The sequence below is a fragment of the Rhinolophus sinicus genome, chromosome 4 (assembly GCF_057876585.1).
Source record: "Rhinolophus sinicus isolate RSI-liver-muscle chromosome 4, RSI-T2T, whole genome shotgun sequence".
Lineage (NCBI taxonomy): Eukaryota > Metazoa > Chordata > Mammalia > Chiroptera > Rhinolophidae > Rhinolophus > Rhinolophus sinicus.
In genome coordinates, this window is record NC_142504.1 from 8,275,325 (window position 1) to 8,294,087 (window position 18,763).

The window sequence follows — 18,763 nt, forward strand, 5'->3', positions numbered from 1 at the left end:
TAATGTTTTAAAATATCCTATTCTAAGTTACTAACATATGTAAAAAAATATCCTTTTCAACTTCAATTTAAGTGAAAATACATGGTGCGTGACCAACTCTAAGCAGTTGAACAAGCGTAACTGCTTGTTCAACCCTGAATTGAGATGAATTTATTATTTCTGGATGGTCTACAAAGAACTTTAGATAGACACTGCCCTGTGGACCCTGTCTACATCCTGATTCAAACAAACTGCAAAAGCATGAGACACTTAGACATTGACAGAATATTTCATATTAAGGAACGGTTGTTAATTTTGATTAATTTTACTATGATTACATTTTAAGTCCTTAGCACTTACTCATAGTGATAAATACTGAAGTAGTTATGTATGAAATTACATGATCTCTAGGATTTGCTTCCAAATAATTCAGTGGGAATGATTAGAGGGGGGATACAGTGCAACAATATGGCCATGTGTTGCTGGGTGATGGATGCATGAGGGATTATTATATTTGTGTAATCTGAAATTTTCTACAATAAAAAAATTTGCTAAAATGTCCTAACAGTTAGTGTTGAATGTAACTATTTGTAAAATAATTTGCACTGAATGACTCTCTTCTATATTAATTCAGCAAAATGTTATGGGATGTGCTTGAGGTTAGGCAAACATCTCTGAATGGAACAGAACAGACCTACCTTCATGAAGCTCACGTTCTGACACGAAACAAATACAAGTGAGCTGAGTACTGTGAAGAGTGATCTATCTCCCTCTGAAGAAGGGAGGTCAAACTGTGAGCAAGAGGTTAAATCAGTTTGCCAGGCAGAGGAAAAGTGTGCCAGACAGCACACGTGACAGCAGGGAGAACCAATGTACAACAGTCTTGTCTAAAGAAAAAAGTTTAAGGCGGTTTGTAGCCTTCCTCATCCAGAGTTACCAAGAGAATTAAGCCCTAGTGCCCCGACATTAATGTAATGAATTAAAGTCTCTCCTATGCTTGTAGGATGGCATGGGAAATTTGAGAAAATTGTCTCTCAGATAATTTCCTGTGTTCTAGAGTTCTTATAAGAAACTGGTTGAGAAAGTCATTTTAACTGACTTTTCAGACAAGGCACTGTTCCGGTTCATTTCACTGTGCAAAAATGCTATGAATGCTATAATTGAGAACCTAGTGCTTGGAACCAATTCAAATAGTTCACTCATTACCAATTAAGGAAAAGATGTCAAAGCTATTTATTCCAACTGCAACGCACATAACTTTTCATAATATAAATCATACCTATTAAACCATACGTATTTCTGAATACACTCTAAAATGAAAGGTTTCTTTCAAATAAAGTTTCTTTCAACTGAGATTTGTACTAGCTTCAGAATGACATTTTTAAGTAAAATAAAGTACAATGTTCAGCCAACTTTAAAATGCTTTGCTCCTGTTATTTACTCAGGAGAATAAAAAGAATACTGAGAACATACAGAGCTAATGTTTTAAAATATCCTATGCTAAGTTACTAACATATGTAAAAAAAATATCCCTTTCAATTTCAATTTAAGTGAAAAATACATGGTGCGTGACCAACTCTATTCTTTAAATCTAATACAAAAATGTGCTCTGAATTTTTCTGTTCAAATCTTTAAAAGGTGAACCAATTGAGGTGTTCCCCCAAGATGGTTGAGAATTTGAAAAATAAATGCTGCTGTGTGTGAATACAAGTAAATGCTAATTGCTGAAACTTTTACTATCTTAGACTTATGGAATTGTAACTACATTTCCAAAAAAAAAAAAAAAAAAATTACTATTCTCCATAGACTTTAAGTTTTTTACTCTAGCATAGACACATTTTTAGGTCCATTTCTCAAAAACTCAAAAAAACAACAGTTTGAAACTTGCACAACAACCTAAAGAGGAACTGTCTTGGAAGAAAAGGGGAGTGGACAACCGGCAACACGAAACTCCCGAATGTGTCTCAACAAGAAGTCCAAGTCGGACAAATGATGGCTACAATAACTATGTAATGAATCCATATTCAATTTCCAAAGAAGAAAAGATGAGTTCAATGTTGCTGTAATGCTACGCTCCATACACACTCACAAAGGTTTATTTCTTCCCTCCAGTGTTTTAAGTCGCGGGCTGATCACTTTGGTTCGTACATATTCAGTCAGCTAGCACTGTTTTCTTTCAATTAAAGTGTCCATCCCAAGTATGACACTTCTTTCCCGGCGAGCAGAAGGAACTATGATGGACTTTATAGGGATGGATGCAATGGTTTCAGGCACCGGCACATTTTGCTGTCATTCCGTTAACAGCATCCTTCAGTGCACACAGCTCCTCTGCGGGCCGCACGAATCCCACCCCGCAAATCACATTCCATCCCACGTCCAGGCGGCGGCTGCACACACCACAGTGAGTCACTCGGGGACCGGACCCCACCCTGCAAGGTATCCCCGCTTTTACTTCCAGCAGGACCTGTTCCGTCCGGCCCAAGCCTCCCTCTCAGGGGGACAGGGCTCCGTCCCACGGGGGCATTACAGTAACCGGGGCTGACAGGTTTTTCACCACCGCCTTTCAGGACAGACTCAAAGCTTTCCTCCCAGAGCTCCGTCCGAGGAAACCCCGGCCGGGCCGCAGGGGAGGGTGCACCCGCGACCCGCTCCCGGCGGCCGCCGCCGGCCCCCCGCACGCACGCTCTGCGCACGCGCGCGCACGCGCTCCCCGCCGGGGGCGCCCAGGGGTTGACAGAAGGTAGGAAAAGCAGGTGGGGGCCGAGAGGAGACGTGGCCGGCTGCGCCCGCAAGTTCTCTCACCTCCGTGAACGGGTCCATCGCCCCCGGCTTCGCGTGTCGGTTTCGAGACGACGGAAACGGTGGTTCAAATTCAGAAAAAGAAAAGAAGTGAGTGCTGGCTGAGTGTGTCACTCGGAGAAAACAAGGCGTCCGGAGCAGGGAAACTCTCCCAACCTACTGTCCTCTCGCCCTCAGCCTCCAGTGTCAGACCCGGCTTCCAGCGGCCGTTCAAATTTGAATTTCAGCGCCGGGCGCCGCGCGCATGCGTGCGGGGCGGGGCGGGGCGGGGCGGGGCGGGGCGCGCCTTTCCCCGCCCCCGGCGCTCGGTCCGCGGCCTCGCCCGGCGCGGAGGTTCCCATGGGTGGACCTTCTCAGCCGCAGCCCAGCCCGGCGGCGGGGATCAGGCGGGAGACGCGGTGCTCCCGGCACTTCAACGGCCTCCTGGCCCGAAGCCCCACCCCCCAACGCCCGCGCACCCCACCCTGTTCAAACCGGTCCCTTCGCACCTGCAGTGCTGGGGCGTCCCGCCTCCCCTCCTTCCTAAGTAGAGGATTAAGAGCCCCTGGTTTGAAATCCCCGTGGCCCGTTGGCCTCCCGCAGCATTGTCTCCGCCCACCCCCTGCACTAAGGGGCACTGAAGGCTTGGGCCTGGGTCCCCGGAGACTGGGGGGCTGATGACCAGTAACCCCCCTTGGGCGCAGGAGGCCTTCTCATGGGGAAAATGAGGCTAACAGCAGACTTTGTGAAGAGTTTGTATCCCAAACTCCTGTCGCGCTTCCTATTTTAAATCCTATCCGACTGCATGCAGTGGTAGAGCTGGAAGGATTCTGAGAAGTGATCCACTTACATCTGAGAGAAAGGAGTCATTGAGACATTAGGTAACCGGCCCAGGAGAAGTGAAAATCCCATTCTCAACTCCTGGTTCGCTTCCCACCTCGAGCTCGAGCTGTGTCGCATGATAATTCCTTATAGATTACTCAGATTTGCAAAATGCGTTACATAATGATGGTATCAGATTCATTTCACAGTTAGCTAGTCTGTGCTAGGGCTTGTAAACAGGACAGTTCTTGACTTGTTCACCTGAAAAGTAACATCAGTAGATGAGAGTGACGGCCCAACCGCTGAAGAAACCAAAACTTTCCCTCCCCAGTAAGATGTTGCATTATATTTAATAACGTTTGCATCTTAGCCGTCAGTAAACATTAAAAAAGTATTTCTCCCATAATATCTCTAATGGGAATTTTGATGCTGTAGGTTGCAATGAAAAGAATTCTCAGTGTGGGATGGGAAGAAATTGGGGTTTCCGCTCCACCAGGACCCTGTGACCTTAAACTTTGGGCCAATCACTTAACCGACTGTTTTTTTTAAACCTTTTGGGGGAGTCATGAACGCTTTTGAAAACACAGTTAAAACTGACCCTCTACCTAGAAAAACGCTCATTCAATCATAAACTAACATAGGATTTCATGAAGTTGATGGTCACAAGGTTAAGAACCTCCGATTTAGGCTCTTTGGGTTTTATTTTACTCATCTGTGAAACAGGAATAATCAATCGCCCTGCCTTCCTCAGAGTTAGAAGGATCAGATGAAAAAATTGAGGGCGATCCAAAAATACTCTATAATAAGTAATAAGGCACTATTTGTTTGGTGTATCGAGCTATTAAATTTAGCTCAAAATATGCCACTTATGAACCAAAGAGAAAAGATGCTTGAAATTTTCTCGAGTGGTAGACAGGAAAGGCATGTGTATATTGGCGGGAGAGGGTATGTTTTAAACAACATTGAAAAATGAGTCATTAGAAAGTTATGTAGCCTACGCCTTCTGGCTTTGGCCTCTGTGAGCCTTGGATTCTTTATACCATGTTTTCCCGAAACTAAGACCTAGTCGGACAATCAGCTCTAATGCGTCTTTTGGAGCAAAAATGAATATAAGACCGGGTCTTATAAAATAAAAGACCCGGTATTATATCTATATTATATTATATTATATTACCTGCTCTTACAGTAAAATAAGACCGGGTCTTACATTGTTTTTTGCTCCAAAAGACATTAGAGCTGATTGTCCAGCTAGGTCTTACTTTCCGGGAAACACAGTAACTAGATTCTAATCCAGACTAAAAGAGGTAAAGTACGTAGCACAACATAACTACTCAAAACATTTCGTTTGTCTTTCTTCACATCTTTGGTCTTTATCCGAATGGTGATGATGACAGCAACCATTACAACAATGGCTACAGGTGTTTGTTGAACAACTACTATGTGCCAGAAACTCTGCTAGATACCCTACTCTCCAGGAGTACTGCAGTTGTCTCTTAACATGCCTCCTATTTCCATTTTCACTCTCTGGTAGTTCATTCTTCAGTTTATAAGCCAGAATTACTTTTCTCCCTTTAAAAATTGTGTTATAAAATATTTCATTTACAAAAAATGTAGTGAATAAAACAGATAACCATATACCCACCACCTAGTTTAAAATATATATATAATCTTACAATTGAAGTCTCCTGGTGTCCTTCGTTAATCCCGTTCACCTTCCACTCCCAGGAGTAAAACTATCCAGATTTTCATGTTTATCATTCTCATGACACATATGTACTTTTATTACATCTACTTATACATCCATAACAATATAGTGTTTTACATAAATTTTATTTTCACTGTATATATCTATCTGCAATTTATTTTGTTCAATATTCTCTTTATGGGATTCATCCTCACTCATAGCTGTAGCAGCCTTTCATTCATTTTCACTGCTGTATTCTATTGTATGAATATACTTGTAATTTATGTATCCATTATCCTGTTAATGGACATTTAGCTCATTTCCAATTTTTCATTCCAAAGATCCCATGATGCCATGAATAACTAACTTTATATCTCCTTTGCACACATGTAAAACTTTCTCTTAAAGTAATACACATCATAATTAGAGGGTCATTTCAATGAATATATTTCAGTATTATTGCTGGATACTGAAAATAAATTGTTCTTCAAAACAATCGCAACAATTTACACTCTGATCATCAGTATATAAATGAGCGTGCCTGCTACCCCAGTGTCTCCCTAATACTTGGATACATTGGATATTGCTGTTCTTGTTTGTATGCATTTTTCCTATTGCTCATGACAATGGACATTATTTCATGTGTTTAGTTTATTGGCCTTTCAGTTCTCCTTTTCTGTGAATTTCAACTCCATCCTTTGCCCATTTTCCATGTGATTATTTGTCTTTTTCTTATTGATTCCTAGACTTTTTGCTTACTATTTTCAGGGAAAATTGCACTTTTTTGGTTTCTGGGCTTACAAATATCTTTTCCTAAAGTTAATGGTTTGTCTTTTTGCTTTAGGATGTCTTGAGTGTACAGAGATGTTTAATATTAATGTAATTAAATGTATGTATATTTTCCTTTAGGGTTTATGCTTTTTATGTCTCAAGAAATCCTTCCCTGCCCTAAAATTTTAAAGGTGTTCTCTCATATTGTCTTCTAAATATTTTAAAGTATAGGTTTTCATGGTTTTGTCTTTAAATTACCTGGATTGATTTTGTTTTTTATTTAGATAACCACATGTCTTAGCAGCAGTTATTTAATTGTCCTTCCTTTCTCCACTAACCTGTAATGTCACTTTTGTAATATGTCAACTCTTCATGTATCTGTAGGTCTGTTTTGTAGCTCTTTATTCTATGCTACTGAGCTGTCTATTCCTCTCCCAATATTGAGCTGCCATAATTATAAGTGTTGATGTATAAGAGCATATGAAAAATTGACTTGGCTAATTTTGTCCCCTTGTTTTCCCATATAAACTTTAGGATCAGATTGTCAAGCTCCACAATGAAAAAAAAATCCTCTTGAGATTTTTAATTGAAACATTGAATTTGTCACATAATTTGGAGAAAATTGACAATTTGTGATATCAAGACTTTCCATTCATGAATATGTTTATCTTTATTAAGTTAGGCCTACTTTAATACCTTCCAAAAATGTTTATACTGTACTTCCATAAAGATCTTTAAACGCTTTAATTCCTATGTATCTTTTTTGTTGTTGCTCCTTTTATAAATAGTATCTTTCTAATTATGTTTTGAAACTACCTATTACTAGTATATAGGAACATAATTGATTATTGAAAACCTATGAACTATCTTATTAGTTTTAGTCATTTATTTATAGAGAACGATCTTTTTAAAATGTAAATTATGCAGTGTCAGCTGCTTGTTTAAAGCCAGTTTATGTCTTCCATTGCAATTAGAGTAATATCCAAATTATTTATCATATCTACAAGGTCGTATGTGACTTAGACCCTGCCTGTCTCTCCTAATAGCCTCTGAATATCATAATACTCTCCCTCTTTTTTTTTCTCACTAGGCTCCAGCCTCATAGGCCTTTAACTTGTGATAAAAACAACAACAACAACAACAAAAACTAAATTCCTTCCTGCCTCAGGAACTTTACTGGTTCCTGCACCGTGTCTGTCTACTCATTAGTTGGGTCTAAGCTCAAATTCGCTACTTCCTCAAAGAAGTCTTCCCTGATTGGGTAGCCACACCCCTCCTCTCTGTCCCCCTGTCACTTTATCCTATTGCTCTGATTGATTTTATTCATTGCATTTACCGCTTATGTGGAATTATTTCAGTTCTGTATTTTTGTTTATTGTCTACCTTTCCTACCAGAGTGTAAGCTGTGGAATGGCAGAGACTTTTCTTGTTTATAGCTGTAACCCAGTATGTAAATTCAATAGGTATTTGTTGAATGAATTAATGTAAGGTAACTATTATTACTATTTTAGAGCTGGAGAAACTGAGATACAAGGAGGCTAAATAAATGATCAATCTAAGACCATCACCTAATAATCTGAACGAGATCTGCCTACTTTCAAATTCTAGGCTGTTTCTACTCTTGATGTTTCAGTTAATTTATTTATTTTGATCACCAAAGACACAATAATGATATAAATGTGTGCTTCAGCTATATCTAAAGTACTAAATAAATAGCAACCATGTTTTTCTCTTGGAATTGCTTTCTTAAAAAAATTATTTTAGTTATTAAGTTAGGAGAGAAAATAAATGTATTCTATATTCACATGATTATTAGTACTTAGGCTGTACAATTTGACCTAAATGATGTTAATATTCTAAAAATTATCAAAACTGTCTTCCCTAGTTATTTAAATTAAAAAAAAACAAACCTCTCAAGTTATTTATGTAAAGACAACTTATTACATTAAGAATAGAATTGAGGCTGTGAAGCAGAGACAACTAGAGATTAAAGGTGACCCTAATAAATGAATGTTTGATCCTTCCTTTTCAACAAAGGAAATAATAATAATGTCTTTCACACATAAAATTGATGGAGGGCTGAAAAACAAAATCCGAAAGCATTTACTTCAATGAGGACACTCTAAATGTTATATATTTACCGTTAATTTTTCAAAATACATTCACACACATTCTCATTTCATTCACAAAATAATACAATGACATAAATATTCTTGTTTTTACAGGGAGCGAAACGGACAAGATCTAACACTAAGGCAGTATTCTCCTCAAGAAGGATTAAAGTCAAGTTCTCCACTTCAGGTTATCTGGCTGAAGGGCCACTTCTTTTACACATTTATTATAATGAAGGAATAAGAACCAGCAAAGGATGTTATATACATGTTACTAAAAAGGGCTATTTTGTCACAATATCTGCTATTGATGGTCCTTAGCATCACAGTTTAAAGGTCCTTAACATCAGATTCTTTTCCTTTTCTAATTTAATCAATGAATTAAAGTTTCATATTCCAAACTGAAGGAAAACAGATTGTGCTTTGTGAACATATTGTATTGTTCCAAAAACCAATACAGTACAGGCATATTTCATTTATTCAATAGACTACTCTCAAAATGTATACAGCTTTAATCTCCTTTTCATTTTCTCAAGTGATTAATAAGGGTACTAAGGGAATTCATATTTAAAGGACCATAATAAATCCTTTCATAAAGCGGAAGAATTATTTCACGTACTTATCACACTACAATTGTGTATTAATAACTTTGCTTTTCCATATCTAGATTTCTTAAAGCTATGTCCACAGAACCTATATTTAATTTTTTTTAGGGATCCCATATTAAAGTAGCTCTTAAATATTACAAAATAGCAGCAGCAAGTGTTTCTTAAACATCCAAGTCTCTTTATTGAACACCGAAAATAAAATATTCTCCTTAAGTTTGATGTAAGAAGGCTCACTGTACTCCACTGGTGCCTGTCATGAACTTCTCTGTCTTCCAAACACTTCAAAAGTTTCTCCTCACATACGACTTCCAGACCTGCTTCTTCTACTCCCTCATTAACCCTTGCAAACTTTGGTGTTCAGGACAGCCAGTTTTCATTTCCTCTTCCCTGCTTCTCACAGTGTGACACTGTCCCAGGCGTCCTCAGTGCCGTTCGTGCCTGGCATGTGATCTGTCCTCACGTCATGTGTGCTGAAGACTCTCAGTGACCACAGCCTCCTGCACGCGGACCTCACCTTCCTCAAACCCTCCAGCACCACTCACCTCCTGTCTCGTCCCCACATGTTGGCCACACTGGGACACTAATCGCCACGTGGAAGTGCCCCATCTCCAAGATCTGAGACCCCCAAACTGGCCTCTGGCTTGAGGTCTTCTCTCTTGCTCCTATTACACCTGCAAGGCCCCCTATCCCTAACCTTCAGACCGTTCTCCTTTGCCAATCTTTGGTCAAATTAAAAATGTTAGAGCTCCTGCTTTGTAGCCATGGCCACATATTAGCCCTGATCTCCCACCTTGCCCTTTTCATGAAGACACGTGCTATGTAGTTCCAGCTATTCTGAAAAGGAGGACAAGAGAAAAGGGAGTTTAAAAAGAAAAGTAAAAGCTGTCAGGGATCACCTAATTCAGTCCCTTAAAATAGTAGATGAGGAAACAAGAAGATTGTGACTCGTCTAAGATTTCCAGAACCTGTCGCTGGCTCTTTCCAGGTCTACCCCCCAAACTCTTGTTCTCTACCCAGCCAGACCCCGAGGGAAACCATTCCGGTACCTTCTCCTGGGCCCCTGGTCCTTCTTGCTGCATTTAGGGCCAACCCTAACCTTCCACCTGTTCTGTTTTTCCTGGCTTGCTGTGAGCATTGAGCCACTTTCATTTCAAATTTATCCCGACTGACGGGACCTTTAATAGGGCTCAGAATCCTTTCACTCTTATCTGCTTCAATCCCTATCAAATTCTCTGTCAGTCTCCCATTGTACCCTTTTACTCTGCAAATGACTTGTGGGGGCAGAGCCCCAAAAAGCAGTTTCCAGGCTCTCGGCCTCACATAGAAAGGTGTTGGCTCAGGTAGTAAATGGCCAACTGTGATTGCATGGCCATCAGCTGTGGCTAGTTGGCCGTCAGCTGTAACCAGTGAGCCATTGGCCACTAATATAACTGCTGTGGCTACGCTAGGAGAGAGGAGAGAAGGGAAAAAGAGAAGAAGGATGGGGCTAGCAAGAAGATGGCGGCTGGGCTGACAAGCGTGGATGGCGGTTTGCGGACAGTGTGTATCCAGCCTCCAGTGAGAGTATAGTGCCGCCAGAGAGAATAAAGTGGTATGACTCCCCTACCTATGGCTCCATGGGTGTTCCTTTTTGGCCTCACCATATCCTGCGTTCTTGTATGGGGAGCAGGAGCAGAGACCCCGCAGGCTTCCCTGCGTGACAAATGGCGCAGCGAGCAGGGTCTCCCACATGACAAATGGCGCAGCGAGCAGGGTCTCCCACACGACAAATGGCGCAGCGAGCAGGGTTCCCAGCATGACACATGGCGTAGTCGGCAGGATATGGTGCCGGCCAAAGCTCTCCGAAGGACGGTGGAGCAGTTTGTGTGTATGAACACTCAGTCTGAGGAAGACCAGGAGGAGCAGCTGCCGGAGAGCTGGACCCCCGTGGAGGGGTGGGAGGACGTGGACGTTTCTCCCACCAGCACAGGAAAAGCCATGCAGCTGCTGGAGAGATGGAGCCCCGTGGAGAGGTGGAAAGATGTGGACGGTTCCCCAACCAGCACAGGCCGGAGAAAGCGAAGGTCGTTGCAGTCCTGTGGGCCGGAGAAGTTCCTGCTCAGGCAGCCCGGATGCAGGACTTGTAGTCCCAGGAGGTAACGCTTGCTGAGTCCTCAGTGGGAGATGAGGGTGAGGTCAAGGTCGTCCCTCACCCCCAGGACAGCCCTGGTGAATGACTATGGACTATGGGGAATTGCCTTCCATCCCTAATTTAATGGACCGCTTGACTGTTTGTTTGGGAACTGTTGTTAGTGGAACTGGGGGACTGTTTGTTTGGGAACTGTTGTTAGTGGAACTGGGGGATATTTGCTTTTGTCTCTTGACTGGCCGCCATTGAGAATATGTAAGCACCTTGATTGTGAGTCGCTGTTGTTCCAGCAGGGTACCCTGAGAGGCACAGAGAGAGTGGCAGTGCGCTGAGAGGTCTGGCTGAGCCCTGAAGATACCCTGGCTGTGCCCAGGAAGTCGGGCTGTTCCCAGAGAGAGTGGCAGTGCCCTGAGAGCCCTGGCTGTGTCCAGGAAGTTTGGCTGAGCCCTGAAGATACCCTGGCTGTGCCCAGGAAGTCGGGCTGTTCCCAGAGAGAGTGGCAGTGCCCTGAGAGCCCTGGCTGAGTCCAGGAAGTTTGGCTGAGCCCTGAAGGTACCCTGGCTGTGCCCAGGAAGTCGGGCTGTTCCCAGAGAGAGTGGCAGTGCCCTGAGAGCCCTGGCTGTGTCCAGGAAGTGTGGCTGTGCCCACAGAGAGTGGCAGTGCCCTGAAAGCCCTGGCTGTGTCCAGGAAGTGTGGCTGTTCCCAGAGAAAGTGGCAGTGCCCTGAGAAATCCTAGCTGTGCCCAGGGAAACTAGTGGTACCCTAAGAAGTCCAGGAAGTCTGGCAGTGCCCAGGAGTACTGGTGGTGCCCTGAGAAACCCTGGCTGTGTCCGGGAAGACAGGTGGTACCCTAAGAAGTCCAGGAAGTCTGGCCGTGCCCAGAAGCACTGGTGGTGCCCTGAGAAACCCTGGCTGTGCCCAGAGAGCCTGGCTGTGTCCAGGATATTGCATTCACCCCCAGGCTCCTCGCACAGGTCCCCTCGCGGAAGACGCTTGTCGCGTAGATTGTGAGGCGAGAGCCTGTAGGGGTGGAGTGTGGGGGCAGAGCCCCAAAAAGCAGTTTCCAGGCTCTAGGCCTCACATAGAAAGGTGTTGGCTCAGGTAGTAAATGGCCAACTGTGATTGCATGGCCATCAGCTGTGGCTAGTTGGCCGTCAGCTGTAACCAGTGAGCCATTGGCCACTAATATAACTGCTGTGGCTACGCTAGGAGAGAGGAGAGAAGGGAAAAAGAGAAGAAGGATGGGGCTAGCAAGAAGATGGCGGCTGGGCTGACAAGCGTGGATGGCGGTTTGCGGACAGTGTGTATCCAGCCTCCAGTGAGAGTATAGTGCCGCCAGAGAGAATAAAGTGGTATGACTCCCCTACCTATGGCTCCATGGGTGTTCCTTTTTGGCCTCACCATATCCTGCGTTCTTGTATGGGGAGCAGGAGCAGAGACCCCGCAGGCTTCCCTGCGTGACAAATGGCGCAGCGAGCAGGGTCTCCCACACGACAAATGGCGCAGCGAGCAGGGTCTCCCACACGACAAATGGCGCAGCGAGCAGGGTTCCCAGCATGACAGACTTTACCACCCATTTTGCCTCGTGTTCAATGCCAAGGAAAGCGTTCAAAGAGCAGAACTCAGTCACTGCTGTTCCTGGAACATACCCTGGTCTGCTGTGTCCTTGCCTTTCTCACCCCAGTCCTGCTGCCAGAGTGCCCTACCGACACCTTTGATTATCTAAGAATGCATCCAGCTGAATATCATGTCTTAGAAGATTTCTCACCTCGTCCACACCAAGGTCATTTTCTACCTTAGTACTCAATTGGCACCACTTTCTCTTAATATGATTTCAGACGTAGAGAAAAGTTGCAAAAATTATACACATACATAGAGAAAGAGAAAAAAAGTAAAGAATTCCAGGATGCCCTTCAACCAGGTTGCTAATATATTAACACTTTGTAAGCGGGCATTTTCCCGCCAAATCGCGTCCTAATGCGGGGCTTTTTTGACATTTTCTCGCCAAAATTAGACTTTCCATAAAATATTCATATCTTTTGACCTATTTGATATTTTTCTATGAGACTTTCAGTGTTTTAGTTTAAAAAGAGGTCTCTATTTATTTACTTTGCAAAATTTTTGCCGGTTCCGACTAGAGGCAATATGACGAGTTTACTCGTTTCCCACAAAAAAATGTGTTAACTGTACTAAATTTTCTTTATTTTTTTCTCTCTCCACACACACACACACACACACACACACACACACGCGCAGTTATGTTTGTATCACTCTGTGTGTGTCTGTGTGTGTAGAGAACTTTGTGACTCCTCCTCCTCTGCCTCACAGCTGAATGACTAAGAACCCTAAATCTTGCCCTGAGCACTCCTGTCTCCCTGCCCCCCCCTCGGTGATCTCCTCAGTCCTGTTGACTCAAAAGATCATCCATGTACTGAAGCCTCCCAAATTCATCTCTTTAGCATGATCTCGTCCCTGAGCGCCAAACTCTAATATCCAACCACCTATCTGAAATCTTTATTTGAACTGCTGACTAGTGGATTGAACTTAACATATCCAAAATAGAATTTCCCCACTAAACCTGTTCTTTCCCAATCTTCTCCATTTGTGTAAATGGCACCACTAGCCACCCAGTTACTCAAGCCAAAAACTTAGGGGTCATGTTACATTTCTTCTCCCCCTCCTCCTACTCTATCCATGTGCCCCACCTACTGACCTACTCTGCCTACAAATATTTCCTAGGTCTCCTACTTCTGTCCGTCTCTACAGCTTCCATTCCACTCTAAGCCGTCATCACCCTCACTTGGCTCGCTGCAAGAGTCTGCTGTCTGGTGCCCCTGCTTCCACTCTCACACGCTCATCCATTGCCTTCAGAGCAGTCAATGCAATCTTTAAAAAAAAAAAAAACGGTCATATTATGTCACTGCCCTCTTTAAAATCTTCCAGTGGCTACTGATTGCACTTAGAATAAAATCCAAACCCGCTTCCTTGGCCCCTGCCTACATCTGAAATCTTCTCTCCTACTGCTTTTCCCCAGCTCACCAAATTCCAACATGCTGACCTTCATGTCACCCCAGGATCCTGTCAAGGTCATGCTCCTCTCAGGGCTTTAGCCTTTGCAAGTCCCTCTACCTAAAATACTTGTCCCTCCGAATTTCCAATGGCTGACTCTAATCCTTCAAATCTCAGCTCAAAGGTTACTTGCTGGGAGAGACCTTTCCTGATCCCTGCCCCTTAGTCCAGGTCACCATCTAGCATACTCCCGAACTGCTATACTTCGCAGCACCTATGTATAATATATCTGAAATGCCACCATTGAAGTCGACTGTTGTTTGTGTCTCCCACTATAACAGAAGTTCCAAAGGGAACTGGGGCTCAATCGGATTTCCTCACCACAGCGTCCTTCATGCCTGTACTCACACTGCTTGGTCTGTGCACATCACGTCTGCACATGTATGTATGCACTATCAGTAAGTTGTCTGGCGGTCAATCATGGTTTTTTCATCCTCTTTTTGCATTGTAATAGTAGGCACTTCATAAACATCTGTGGATGGAGTGATTAATGCATACCTTGTTTTCTTCAAAATATAATTAACATGGGCAATTCTTTTGTCTGAGTAAAAAATATCTGTCCTCCCCCTATCATTTACAACAAAACATCCTATTTTAAAAAAAACTCAGTGTTTTCCAGGATTTTTGAGCTGATCTGACCGTTTTCATTGAAGTGAGAAGGCGGAGGCAGTTTCATAAAGCATTCTTTTATTGGGCTTCCACTTATGCTTTTCATTCTCCTGAAAAAGACATACTACAATCATTCCATTGGCTCAGCACAGACATCCTGAAAGCGCTCAAGCTTCACTGAATCTTTTAAACCTTGAAAACAACTATTCCGGATCTGTGTTTCTTTTATAAGTCAAGAAACATTGTTTTCAGCTAGTCCTGAGGCCTCTGTTTATGCTTGTTAGAATCGGGGTTCTTGCAACTACAGCTGCGCTGTTCTTCTATAACAACAGGCAACAGTAACGTTATTCAACTGATATTTTTCCAATAGCATAAGAATGTTATAAATTGCTTCTAATAGCACAATAAAGAAAGTCAAAAGTATTTCCTCCCCTCCATTCTTTTAAACTCTCATCTGAAATTTAAAAGTAAATAAATATTATTTTAAAGTTCTAATTGTTTTTAGTTACTAAAATAACTTCTTATGAAATTTAGTTTCAAGCATAATATATGCTTTATCTGTTCTCAACAAACTGAACTTTTGCTGTAGAAAGGGAAATATTACAGTTATTTGTCTCTCCACCAGTAGCAATACTTACTAGCAGCCTTCTCCAAGCTGTGCCATCTCTCTCTTCCTCTTTCTTGGTCTTTACTACCCAACTCCCCTGTTGAAGGTAAATGATCAAAGTGTTCTGAGTCCTTAAAAGGGAGGATGTTGATCTTTTTACTAAAAAAAAAAAAAAAAAAAAGAAAGAAAAAAGAAAAAAAAATCCTTTCTTATTACAGAGAAGTTTGAACTGACTTTTTTTATCCTGAAACTCCATAAATATTTGGCCATGTGTCATGTACATGACATGTACAAATTAACATGAGTTAACTCAACAAAAGTTACCGATAAAATAAGAAAAATACAAGTTCTTTATTCATAACATAAAAATCCCACCACACGTAAAAGTATAGTAGTTCTAGTAAAATTCCTAATTTCCTATCACTTTTGAATCTAAAAATTGAATGGAAATCATTATTAAAGATATTCAGAAATCGAAAGGATCCACAATGTAATGTTGGTAGTGCACATAAAAATGACCATCAAAGTAAAGTGATTTGACACTTTACATGAAAGTAAAGTATAATGTTGCAGTAAGATAACTATAATGGCACTCTTGGCTATTTTTGGAAAACTTAAGTTTTGTAAAACTTTACAAAGGGGAGAAGGTGAATCCTTATAGGTAAACATAAATTATTAAAGTCAGTTTTATTAAATTTTAAACTTTATCTTACAATCAATACTTTGGAAATGGGGTAGTAACTGATAATTACATCAATTCTTCTGTCTCAGTATTAACGATTTATGTAGAAACAGGTATAAAGAAAAGTTTCTCAGAAAGATGGAATTGTTCATTGTTCTGGCAGATACGTAAAAACAATGCAGACTCAAAAGCAGCCAAGTAGACAGCTGCAGATGCTGTACCCAGCAGAAATACTAAGCAGGCAGAGCACAAATCAATAATTAACAAAGCAGATGCACAAAGCCTGATGAGCATGAATAATTGCATAGGAAAGATGGTAAAAGAAGTTGGTAACAGTACTAGTTTTGTAAGAAATTAGATAAACTCTTTGTATTCATGAATTCGTTAGCAAGAGTATTTCAATGCCTAATAGTATGCGAAGAATGTCTTTTTAAAATGCTTTGGTTAAATTGATATGCAACTCTATATACTTGTCAGTAAAGATATTTAGAAATCAAAGTGATCCTCTTTGGAAAATATTGGTAGGGAGAACATAAAAATAATTTTGAAAGTAAAGAATGAAATAAGGGTGGGGGGGTGGGAGATGAAGGTAAGGGGGATCAAATATATGGTGATGGAAGGAGAACTGACTCTGGGTGATGAACACACAATGGGATTTATAGATGATGTAATACAGAATTGTACACCTGAAATCTATGTAATTTTACTAACAATTGTCACCCCAATAAATTTAATAAAAAAAAAAAGAATGAAATAATATTCTAGGTAGGCTAACTACAGGGGCATCAGACTGTTTATTTTTGGAATTCTTAAGTTTAATGCAATATTGGAAAGGGAGGTATACCTTTAGTATACATCGTTTTCTAATGTGTGTGTATAAAACCTTGCCTACTAGTCAATAAGTTTCTTGAGGATAAGTATCACTTTTATATACTCTAAAAGTATTAAGGCCAGTGCCTTGTATATAATAAAATACCTATGGAAAGAATAAAATAATGCATCTTGTTTTCTTCAGAACATAATGAAAATGGACAATCTGATTAAGCATGCTTTAGTAAAAGCATTCAGAGTAAATTGTTTACATAGATGCTGACATATAACTTGTGAAATCTTTTAGGAGTCTTTATTATTTTTTGAAAAATAAATACTAGAAAAATAAAAACTAGAAATTTGCAGGAGTAATAGATGTATTTATTGCAAACCTGGAAAATGGGTTTCAGAGTTCTAGGTACCTAAGGAAGTTAAGGAAGGCATATAAGGAAGCTAGGTATGTAAGGTTCATTTACAGTCTTTTTTCTTAGGACATTGCAAGAACTGCTTTTATGAATGCAACGGATTCATTGCCCATTACTGTATCAAGTGCTTTGACCTGATGATTTTTTCTTTATCTACATGTCCATTTTACACCATTCTATTTTCTCTGAGTTGTCATTGAAAATGCATAATTTCTATTGTTTACTTATTCATTAACTTATAATTTATTGAGTACCTACTGCGTACCAGATACTATTCTAGTTGCTAGGAACATAGTAATGAACAAACAAAAATCACTGCACTTGTGGAAATTATATTCTAGGGAAGGAGACCAACAATAAGACAAATTGGTGAAATATATAATAAATTAGATAATGTTAAGAGTTACGGGGAAAAAATAAAGCAGAGAAAGGGGATAGTAAATCTGAAAAAGGAGTGGAATTTTAAATCTAATAGCCAGGAAAGGCCTCACTGAGAAGTGGCATTTGGAGTTAAGTCCTGAGAGGAGTGATGCAGCTAGTGCCGTGGGCATCTGGGGAAGAGCATCCCTGGGAGGGGAACTCCCAGCTTGCAAAGGCAGTGAGGTGGAAACAGTGCTTGGCAAAGCTGAGGAGTATCAAGGAGACCAGTGTGTCTGGAGGAGACCAAGGAAGGAAGAGTAGTGGAAGATGAAATCAAAGAGAAGACAAGAAGCTAAGTCCTAAAGGACCTCGTAGGTAAGAAAGGAAGCTACTGAAGTGGTTTTCTCACAGCATCACTGGCCACTGAGTTTTGAGAATAAAGTGAAGAGGGCAAGGGTGGAAATACAGAGATCGTTTAGGAGGCTCTAGCTATAATCCAAACAAAAGGGGGTGGTGGGTTGAAGAATGGTGGTGGTGGTGATAGTGAGAAGTGGCTGGATTCTTGACATATTTTGAAGATAGAATTCACAGGATTTTCTGACAATAGGATGTGGGGTAATCCACTATTAGTGATACAGTTAAGTTTCCACCGTTCCCTCCTAGTTGATGGAAAGACACAAATTTTCACGTTCTCTGTCATTCTCAGAGTATGATGTTCCTGACATAATTTCAACTGTCTTTTGTTCCTGAGTTTGAAAACACATCCCAACTGTTTCTGTGTCCTATCTCAACCTTGAAGAAGGGTAAAGAGAAAACGTGGCTCTGAAAATGACAGTGCCCACACTATCTCCTGAGCTCCTCTTAAGACTGTTAAGCTCCATGAGACTTCTTTCATTTCCCTTATGTCCTCAAGGCCTGTCTTAGAACCTTGCACACATTAGTGTCTCAAAAAATGTTGACGGTATAGTCGTTACATTTTCCATGGAATAATAACGTGAAAAACAGCATTCAGCCCTATCAATTGCACAATCATAAATTAAAATTTGTATTTTAGTGTTAAGAATATCATGCCGTGATACTTAAATGGTAAAGGTATTTGGGCTTCCTTGACTAATGAAGGTGCTAATTATTAACAGCTCAACCTAAAGTTGTTTTAGCTTTTCCGCACCTTGTTAAGTTAACTAAGCAGCAGAGGAGACTGGTTTTGCAATTCGCAGCTGCGGTTGTTTCATGTCACTTCACCCCTCTCTTGTGAAGCTACTGCAGTTAAACTCCCCAGAACAGTGCACAAATACCTGTGCGGATTATCAGGCAACAGGC

The 18,763-nt window shown here is 41.3% G+C and overlaps 1 protein-coding gene across 2 annotated transcripts in view; it reads right to left on the bottom strand.

The window, feature by feature from the left end:
- ANLN (anillin, actin binding protein) overlaps positions 1 to 3,020 on the bottom strand; it is a 50,609-nt gene extending 47,589 nt beyond the window's left edge. Inside the window, exon 1 of one of the 2 annotated variants that reach the window (XM_074341002.2) lies at positions 2,782 to 3,020. In XM_074341002.2, the coding sequence (XP_074197103.2) occupies positions 2,782 to 2,799 (18 nt within the window). In that variant the 5' untranslated portion in view covers positions 2,800 to 3,020. The remainder of the gene's footprint in view (positions 1 to 2,781) is intronic. The other variant, XM_074341001.2, reaches the window with a different exon arrangement.
- Positions 3,021 to 18,763: the final 15,743 nt, after the last annotated feature.